We start from the raw sequence: 10,370 nt of genomic DNA, 5'->3' as shown, positions 1-10,370 counted from the left end.
GGGGGGGGGGGGGGTCAATCACATTCTTTGGATCCATTCTTGAATCTATCAAAAATTTTTATTGAAAAATGGACAAGCAACTTTAAAACAATGTAATTTTTCTAAAACTTACTAATCGCAAATGATTATTTAAGAATGGTCATCGAAGGTTCGTTAGCAGATTAATCCACGCATCTCGAAAACGCAAACAATTGCATCAAATACAATACTGTTATATTGCCCATATAAAAAACTCCTTTTATAAACTTTTTTTAACGTTAATATTTTTCGAGGTAAATGACAACAATGAATTTTCAGATTTTTTTTACAAAAAACGTTTTCGAAAGTTGCGATATTAGTGTTCAAACCAGTTTCAAAGAATAAACTTTTATCATTTCAAAATATTTAAGACCACTACTAGGATGCGTGGTTTTTTTGGGCGACATGAGATGTTTAAAATTCAATTTTGTCATTTTTCTCAAATAATAACAAGTTTAGAAAACAGTAGAAATTTGCAAAATATCTATTTCGATGAGATCTACAATTTTTGTGAACAACATTCTATTATTTTTGAACAAATTAATAAATGAAATAAACTATAAGTTTTAAAAAGATTAATTTTTAAAACATTCGAAATTATTAATAACTTAATTTATATTGATCTGCGTCAAAAATCCTCTTAGAGCTTTCAGCTAGGGTCTAAAAGTAACCCCTAAGCCAAGTATCAGGTTAATATTCTTGTGTTACTTTTTTAAAAGTATATCTGTCAGATATTATACTGGGTGAGGTAAATCGAAAATTATGTTTCAAGAAGTATTTACTGGTTTTGGTCCAAAGAGACGCCACTTATAATAAGAATAAGAATAGAGCGGAAACTCGTAGTACTCGCTATGTTACATACCTGTTATGTACCCTCTGCCACCACTGACCACAACCATTACCATTTGCATTTTACTCTGCAGTGTCAGTGAGTGCGGAACGGAAGAAGGTCAAGGATTTTTGTTGTGGTGCAAGTGCTATTACTCCGTTACAGAATAATTATATTTTGAAAACAGTTATTAATCAAAAAGTGTTAATTTCTTAGACATTTAAATTATTCAAGAGGATCAAACTCATTTAAGATTATAGAGACGTATCCCACAAAAGGTAAGCTATATATTTCCATATTTGTTGTATATGATAATTAAGGAATGAACTCTAATTTTGAAAAACCTATTTGTTAAGAATGCGTTTTTAACTCAAATTAATGCACTTCAACTAAAAAAAAAGGTTTTAATTCATAAATAGCGTCTATTAGTCTATGCCCAGATTCGAAATATAAATTATATACATGAAATGTTTTGTGAAATGGAACAATTATTTTGAATAATAACTAATTTCTAAACATTTATCAATGCGTTCAAGTTACGTTTCAGAAATATCCAGTATTTTTGCACAAAAAAGTTTGAATTAAAATTATTTATGAGTGAATAATTGTGTATCCTTATATATATTTTACGTAGAAATTGACTATCAAAATAAAATAAAAAATTGTTTGGATCCATATTTTCAAGTTTTTAATGTGAAAAGAACATTTTAAAAAATGGGTTTTTGTGTACCAAGATGCGTTTAATTATTGAGTGGAAAATGGTACAGAGTATCTCTGTAGTATGGAAAATTTTCTAATTATAAAGGCATATTCTAAATATAAAAACTGATTATCTATTAATTTTTTCAGGTAGCAAAGACGTGCTAGCAATAATTTGTAAAAAAAATAAGTATTCCAATATGGGTGGAGTCCATTCTGCGAAGCGAGCTGCTGCTCAACTTGTCCCTGCGAAGCGTGATAATAAACAAATAATCCAGAAGGTAAATATAATAATTTCAAATAAGTTTTTATTTAGGCTTAAAGAATTCAATATTACTATAAGAGTCTAAACTTCAATTTATAAACGGATATTTGTAATAAAACAAAGACTACAAAAATTGAAAATATTATTTCGATTTTTCTCAAATCCATGGAGTTTTTATTTGGATTTAGCGGTGAAGTCCTCAGAAATAATAAATCGCCTTTTCTGACCGTCAAATCGTTGTAGCACAGTAGGTTCTTGTTCGCTTTTTCGAAAAGTATTAAAGAATCATTTTTTCTAACAATATATAAATCAATATGCATTTAGCAGAATAGCGGCAGATTTTTTAATTACAAAGAATATGTTTTTTCATGAAAAAATCATTAATTTGAAAGAAAGAAGAAAATTAGTAAGTGATTAGAGGAATTACATTTCCCAAAGCTCAGCTGGGACAGCTGTGTACTCATGGGCGATCGTCTTTTCCTCCACGACTACCTGCCTAACCTTCTCCTTCCACTGCGCAACGACACTACCCCTCACTGGATTTTAAGTTGCTTCAGGCCCTCGATGTGATGTCCCCCATAACGATAATGCCTTTGTCTTCCAAATTACCCATTGTCTTGCCATTAAGTTAATCAATCATTTTTCAATCAATTATCTATTGTTTTTTTCGTTGGCAGAGCTGATGAAAATTAAAAAAAAAACGCATTTTTCGAAAATTATTAAAAGAGAATAGTATTTAAAATAATGATAACTTGATAATCGCTGGGTGATGTTATTGATCCTCAAAACTTAGTTTTGTAGAAATGGTTAATGTACATTGTTGGCTTTAGAGTTCAGAGTCAAGTGAACCGAACACAATTGACTTGTTTCGAACGTTTTGGCACGTCATGGCGATCCTTATAAGTGAGTTTTCTTAAATCTGTGAAAATTACATAATTTCTTGCAGGTATGCTCTTTTACAATTGAAAGTACTACTCTTTAAAAAAAAATCTCTTAACGAAGAACAACTAATGAAAAAACAATTAAAATATAGTAGGAAAATCTTGTAACAAAATTTATAAACAATTTTTTTTAAGTAACTCTTTTAAAATTATTTTTTAGCGATGTATATTAAATCCAATTTTTTGTATTGAAACCCTTAAACACAGCTTATTATGTATAAGATGAATAATGATAATTAATGCATTTTTCTGGTATGATGATGAATTATATCTGTGAAAGTGAAATTTTTTTTTCTTGAAACGCGCTCTGAAGTGAAAATACAAAATTAAAAAAAAAACTTTGTAGCTAAATAATTATTCAATTTTTTTTTAACTTTTCTTTTCCTTACATCAACGAAAAGTTGATGCCAATTTTTTCACAGTAGTAGGAATACAGATTGGTGAGAAACATTGTACTTAAATAAATGTTTCCTCGATTTTTTATACAAAAATTTTCCTTTAACAAAGTTTTGTGTCTCTTTAAATATTTAAAATTTTCAAAATGATCATAATTTCAATTTTTTTAATTGTAATGTACTGAGTTTTCTGCTTTAAAAATTATTTATGTGAAAGAAAGCATTTCCAAAATTACACTGTAGTAAAAAATAAATTTGTAAAAAAGAGCGTTGTAGTTATATAATTATATAATTCTGCTTTTAAATTTAAACATTGTATCTAAAGAATCCGTGAAAGTAGGAAATAAATTTTCTTTTATCCATAAGAATTATTTTTGTAAAATTAAACGGATACTTAAATAATTATTCAACTACAAAGTTTTTTATATATTCATTTTTTTACTACAGGGTCATTTTTAAAGGGGCTGCAATGTTTTCTGACAACTTTTAAAAAATTTGTTAAAAAATTGTACTACAACATTCTAATTTTTTCATCAATGTTGTATTTCGTTAAAATACATTGTTTGAATAACACTGAATGATTTATCAATAGTTATAAATAAAATAAATCTAAATATAAAGTTTAAGTTAAATAATGTATATAATTTAGAAACTGAGATATTAACCAAAGAATAACACTTCCAATTGTAAAACTGCGTACCTACAAGACGTTATGTTCTTTTCGCAGATTGATTAAGACTTACAGATAAGAGTCACCATTGTGGGCCGAAACTTACCTTTGTTAACTAAAATTAATGATTATTTTACTACAATTTAAAAGTGGATCAACAGTGAATTTTTTTTAGAAAAAACTGCAACATACGAGAATCACTGTAAGAGAATATTTTTATAAATAATAATAATAACTTGTTCAAACACTTACTTTTGTTAACTCAAATCAATTATTAATCCACGATAACTTGAAAAGTGGGAAATTGTGTTTATTGTTTTTATTTATTCATTATTTATAATTGTATTGTATGCATAATTGGCCAAAAGTGGAAAATTGTTTAATTTTTCGTCCATAAAATGTGCATATACCATATTTATACTTTATTAAATTGGAATTAATCTAATTATTATATATATTTAAATGATTTTCTTGGACATACTGATATTCTTCAAATAGGAATAGATTTGAGTTTTGGAAGACAAAGGGATTATCTCCACGGGGGAGGTAACATCGAGGGTCTGGAGCAACTTCGAATCCAGTGAGGGGTAGTGTCGCTGTACACTGGAAGGGGAAGGGTACGCAGGTAGCCGTGGAGGAAATGACGACTGCCCGTACTCAGAATGGCTAGCTGGAAATTTTCCAGTTATTTAGTTTATGATCACCAAACCCTTAAGAATTACAATACCATAATGGGACCTAAGTAGTACCTGAGTAATTTAAAGGATTTGGTCCTGAGCTGCTTACCTCAAACTCAAGCATTGAAGGACAGATAATTTAAAATTAGAAAAATAGTTTGAAAATGGTGAAAGCTTTGTGCAGAAACATATAGAAAAAATATTATTTGCTTAGTAAAATTGTTGATATTAATTTCTGATTTATTTAAGAAAAAACGACTTTAACTGTATTAAAAAAAATTAACATCTTATTTATTAAATGTAATTAATTCAAATCATCAGGGGAAACGTTTCTGTTGATAAATCTTAAGATATGTTGGTAATAACTCATGCATAATATTTGAATTTAAAGTTTAAAGATTTAGACATCAAATCTATTTTCAAAAAAGGAATAATATTTGAAGGGTAACATGCCGTACGAATTAATGTTTAGCTATTGAATTGCTGAATTAATGCAAACCAAGTTTGTCTAAAAAACATTATTAGGTTTCGAGAAAATGGAGAGGAAGTTCATTTTGTGTTAAACATTTTTTCGGTCCAAAATATATTCTACGCCAAATATTAAAAACCGTACAGCAAATACTTTCTACGCAAAGTAGGTCCTACACAATGAAAATAATGATTCTTTTTATTTAAATATTGTCCATGCTCTATTGAAACTATTTTGGTTGAAGATATTCAGAACAGAATTATTCTGCACAAAAATATTAGATGTAAAATTTTTCTTATTCAAAAAAGATTTACACAAGTTATTCACCACGGGGAATGAAAAAGCAGACACCTGCTTACACCGACTGTAAATTCTTTATAATTTGATCGTCTACTATCATACTTTGGGTACAGAATACATCTCTTTTGGTTGAAAATCTTATTACTATACTTAGTTTTGTTATTTGGTTAGTGTTTTCTTTTGTAGAAAATCCAACCATTTGTGGAAAGTTTAACAACTTCAATTTATTTTTTGACAAGAAAACTGTTATTTTTAGTTAAAAAAATCAATTGTTGCATTTTTTGTGCGGAAATGTAACTTTTTTGTTGAAAAATCGTGTTTTTTGTGTGTAAAAAATAGACCTACTTTGTTAAAAATTCATTTTATTAGTAGAAAATTCATTCAAGTTGTGAGAATCGTAACTATTTTATGAATAATCAATCGGTTTTACTTCAAAATGAAATTATGCATTTGTTTAAAAATTAACTTTTCTGCTGAAAAATAATATTTTTGGATTGCCAATTTAATTGTTTTGTAGAAGATTTATCTTATTAGTCCTAAAATTCAACAGTTTTGCAGAAATTTTTTTTCCTTTGACTGAAAAATATTTTTTATTGCAAATTCAACTGCTTTTTGATTGAAGATTCTTCATTTTAGTAAAAAATGTATCTGATTGAAAATATAATTAAATATTTGGTTAATAATTTAACTATAGCTATCAAAGATTCATAATTTATGCCAAAAATTGATTTCTTAGTTCAAAATTAAACTGTTTGGTTAAAAAGTCATCATTTTCTGTTCGAAAATTCAACCATTTTGTTGAACATCAGTCTTTTTTAGAAAATAATTAGCCCTTTTTCGAATGAAATTTTAATTATCTGCTAACAAAATCATCTTTTTGGCTTGAAGATTCAACTATTTGGTTAAATTCAATTGTTTTTGAGTCAACCTAATTTTTTTTTGAAAATCAGAAGGTTGTGTTGATCATTTATCATTGTAGATTGAGAAATCGAATATTTGGTGAAAATTTCAACACTTTGTTGAAAGTCCTTGCTTTTTTGCTTGAATGTTTGATTTTTTTTTAATACAACTACTGGGTCAAAAATTAATATTCTTTGTTTAAAATTCAACCGTGTCGTTGAAAAATAAACATTATTTATTTGAATTTAGCTTCTTGTTCAAAATTAGGTCCTTTCAGAAAAAAATTGATCTTTTTGGTTGAAGATTAATTTATTATTTATATTAATATTCAACATTTTTTATGTATATTTATTTTATTTAAAAGAATGCATTGCCCTATTTTCGAGGAAAATCACCTTATTATATAGGAAGGAGTTTGTAGTATAATTTTTTCCCCCTGTATTGAATAATTTGTGTAAATTCTGTATTGCATAGGAAAAGTTTTACACCTAATATTTATGTATAATGTATTTTGTATAGGAAAAATATTGGACATAACCGTTTGGTCTATAATGTTTTGAGAATGTTTTCAGAATAATATAATGACCATTTGTTTCTGTGCAGAACATATTTTATGCTGTAGGAAAAATATAAGTCTATAAGTCTCGAGATCGCAACTCGAGGAGAAATCAGACTCGGCTAAGCTCGGCGGCGTTCGGATAGAGTCGGCCGTTAGTTCGACTCACCGACGCAGCGTATGCATCACAAACGTGTGAATGCTTCGCTGTGCGAAAGATTTCTAAGAGTTCCGCAAAGATTTCTCCTAAGATTTCCAGTGTAGCATTCTGAGATTTCTCAGTGACTAGCTTCTCGGATAGGTTATACTCAAATAATTTAATCTAGATTCCAATTTTTTTAAATTGCAGTCTTCTAAGAAAGAGTCAGCAGCCTTAGAGAGTCCTCGAGATCAGAAGAAAAAATTGGCTGAACGAGATTCTTCTTCCGAAGAATCCGAAAGTTCTCTCATCAACTCTTTTGAGCTATTACATATTAATAATGAAATCGTGACGATCAGCATGAAATATCCCCTGGGTTCAGAACTTCAAGAAAAGAAAACCACACCGAAAGAAGAAATGAAGAAATCATCAGATCAATTATGCTCAAAAGAAATGAGGGATTATAATGCTTACAGGTTGATCCAAGCTGCCTATCTGGATACTCTTCAACTTGAATCTCGACCCATGCTGACTCTTGAACATCAGATTCACGACATTATTGCTTGTGGGAAAAGGATTGAAAATTACTGTTACCAGAATTCTAACACAAAATTGGAATACTATCAGCAAGTATATAACCAGCTCGAAAGGATGAAGAAAGAACTTGAGGAAAAGTCTAAGAGAAAAATTCATCTCGAAAGCCAAGCAGAATTGATGAATCACCTCTACAAGATTCAAGAACAAATTTTACATCTGTGCATTAGAGATGACCCTACACCAATTACAAAGGAGTGGCAAAAGACTCTGAGCCAAGACCAGAGGAACGTTATTATTTTTAAAATGTTAGATGCACTTTATCCAATACTGGATTCTAAAGATGAGGATTTTTTCAATAAGCTCTATAATCAGATATCCAACGTGTATGGTTTGGAATCTATGATTTTTATGAATGCAACCTCCCTTTTGGAATACCAAGATGTCGCCTATGTGATGATCCACGTTAAAATTCCACAACATCAGGAGGCAAGAGGTCAGATGATGAGAAAGCAGCAACTTGAAGCAGAAAAAGAACATTATGAAGAAAAATGTCGACTACTTCAAATAGAAAAACAACGTGTGGAGCGGGAATTAAAAGAGCTGAAACAGAAATCAGTAGTATGAGGTAAACAAATATTTAAAATGACTATGGAACGATGCAAATAAATTTTTAGCCAACACTATACAATGAAGGGTTTGAATTTTTTATACAGAATTTAGTTAATTTTTTAATTAACAAAGTTTAAATATTTAAAATAAATAATTTTTATGATTTTTATATTTATCAAGATCTCGTATCTGTACTGAAACTATCTACAAATAATTTCCAGTAGGCGAGGGTAATTATAATAAATTGTTTATCAAGATATAAACAAATTAATTTAAAAAGTTATTTTTCTGGATTGGCAACGTTTAGCTCATTTAAATACAGATTTTTTGTATATAATGTGAGAGAAAATAATGTTTTTTCACGAATAATTGAATATAGATGCTATTTGACAATTATTAATAAGAATCTCTTACTGATAAATTTTGCGATGATAATTTGAAAATTAACTTGAATGATTGATTATTGTAACAATTTTACTAAACAAATTCAGACTTAGGTTTTTTTATTTGAACGATCAGGGTCACTTTTTTACGAACGATTGTTGATTACTTAAACATTATTCATAAACAAATTCAAAGTCTGGCTATTTTCAACGAAAAGCCTAAATTATCGTTTGCGGAATAAACTAAGCATGTTTTTCCGAAACTCTTTGCTATAATTCCAAATTGACAACAATGATGAATTATTTTAAAAATGTGTATAAATTAAAAATTATTTTAGCGAGGAGTCACCTAATATACATTTTTATTCGGTTATATTGTTATGTTCTTAAAATACAATAATAGGTAATATTTTTTCTCTAAATAACAATTCTTGTCTATTTGGAAAGTATCGTGGCAAAATTTGAGCCTTTTCTTTAAAAAATAGCTAAATGTCGAGTTTGTTTATGAAAGTTTCTTAAATAATTAGTAATTCTGGTAAATTTTTAAAGTATTATAAATTAATTTGAGACTATTCCTTGACAAGTTTCCAAACTGCGAATTTTTTAACAAAAATTGTTGAAATAATTCGCAAGTACCATCTATTTTTAATTAATCGTAATAAAGCATTCACTTCTTTAACATTTTATATAAAAACATCCCGAACTTTAATGAGTTAAAAAGTGTCAATCCCGAAAAAAAAAATTTTCATTAATTTGTTGATGACGTTATACATTTTTTTACATTATTCGTACACACTAGAGATTGTTTATAGATTAGTTTAGCATATATATTAGACCTTGATTGATATAGTTGAAAACATTACAAGAATGTTATTTATAAAAAGTGCAAGAAGGGTTCAATTTTGTTGTTAACTACAAAATTTAGCATATTTTCTTGAAAAAATCAAAGCACAAACCTTTTTAAAATTTTAAGGGCTTTATTAAAAAAACACTTCTTAATCGAATGAATAGAGTAGGCCCAAAATAGATTTGTCCATAAAAAATTTTTTCCCCCCTGTGCAAAAAATTTCAAATGTTAACTGCGATTAAAAAGACTTAAGCTCTGTCTTCTAATTAATCTATATTTTAAACAATCTTTAATGGAAACGACAACCAAATGAACGATCTTGTCATTTTAGGAACAATTATTATATTTGCGTATTTTTTAAAATTTTTAATAGAAAAGTGATATTTTCTACAAATATTTAATATGCCACATTATATAATTTATTTCTGGAGATTTTATTATGTATATATAACTATTAATCATTGATAATAAATGAATAAATGATCATTTTAGGGTCAACTTATTTGAAATTTATATTATAAACTCTATTGATATGTTCATGAAATTAACTTTTTGTATTTAAATTCTAAATAATTAGAAATATTTTTAAGAATGTATGAGTTATTTTTATCTCGAGGATGGATTTTTATAATTCTGCATTATATTCAAAAATTAGTCAAGTGGAATGCGTACCTAGAAAGAAGGGGTTCGAAGGCTTTTTAATGTATCATCGACAATATTTAAACTGTATATTTTAATTTAAGAATAATTATGTAAAAATTGAACCATTTAATTGACATTTATAATAAACCCAATATAAAACCTTAAATGTTATTTGTCACTCCCAAATCTTAATTTTGAGCCTTATAATCTCAAAAATATTGATGGAGAAAGTAAGTTTTCAAGTCAGAGAGCCAAAAATATAAGGGTTGACATTTTTTTGTTTGAAAATGGGAAATTATCATTTTGGAAAAAATGTTATTGTGGGTACATCTATACCAGGGTGGAGTGGAAATGGTAAAATTAATTGAATCGTTTGAGCTTTTTGGTTTGAAAATTTAGAAAAATTCATATCTCCTAAAAAAATTGAAATTTTTTGATATGTATTCTCATCAAAGAAGCCTCTTACCGTTTTTCTTTTTTAAAATGCAATTATT

At 27.9% G+C, this 10,370-nt stretch overlaps 1 protein-coding gene across 1 annotated transcript; it reads left to right on the top strand.

Moving 5' to 3' along the window:
• The first annotated feature begins 880 nt into the window (after positions 1 to 880).
• On the top strand, positions 881 to 9,129 carry LOC117170162. Its single transcript, XM_033356725.1, has 3 exons — positions 881 to 1,125; positions 1,697 to 1,827; positions 7,069 to 9,129. Exons 2-3 carry the CDS (start codon positions 1,747 to 1,749, stop codon positions 8,017 to 8,019), a joined length of 1,032 nt encoding a protein of 343 aa, XP_033212616.1. The 5' UTR covers positions 881 to 1,125; positions 1,697 to 1,746; the 3' UTR covers positions 8,020 to 9,129.
• The last annotated feature ends 1,241 nt before the right edge of the window (positions 9,130 to 10,370 follow it).

This window comes from Belonocnema kinseyi, chromosome 3, assembly GCF_010883055.1.
Source record: "Belonocnema kinseyi isolate 2016_QV_RU_SX_M_011 chromosome 3, B_treatae_v1, whole genome shotgun sequence".
NCBI lineage: Eukaryota > Metazoa > Arthropoda > Insecta > Hymenoptera > Cynipidae > Belonocnema > Belonocnema kinseyi.
This window is presented reverse-complemented; position numbering and strand designations above follow the sequence as displayed.

Bases quoted from the DNA above. Each gene is read 5' to 3' on its own strand.
- LOC117170162 (XM_033356725.1), top strand. From the start codon at position 1,747: ATGGGTGGAGTCCATTCTGCGAAGCGAGCTGCTGCTCAACTTGTCCCT. The intron at 1,828-7,068 runs GTAAATATAATA...TTTAAATTGCAG, and splicing joins ATAAACAAATAATCCAGAAG to TCTTCTAAGAAAGAGTCAGC.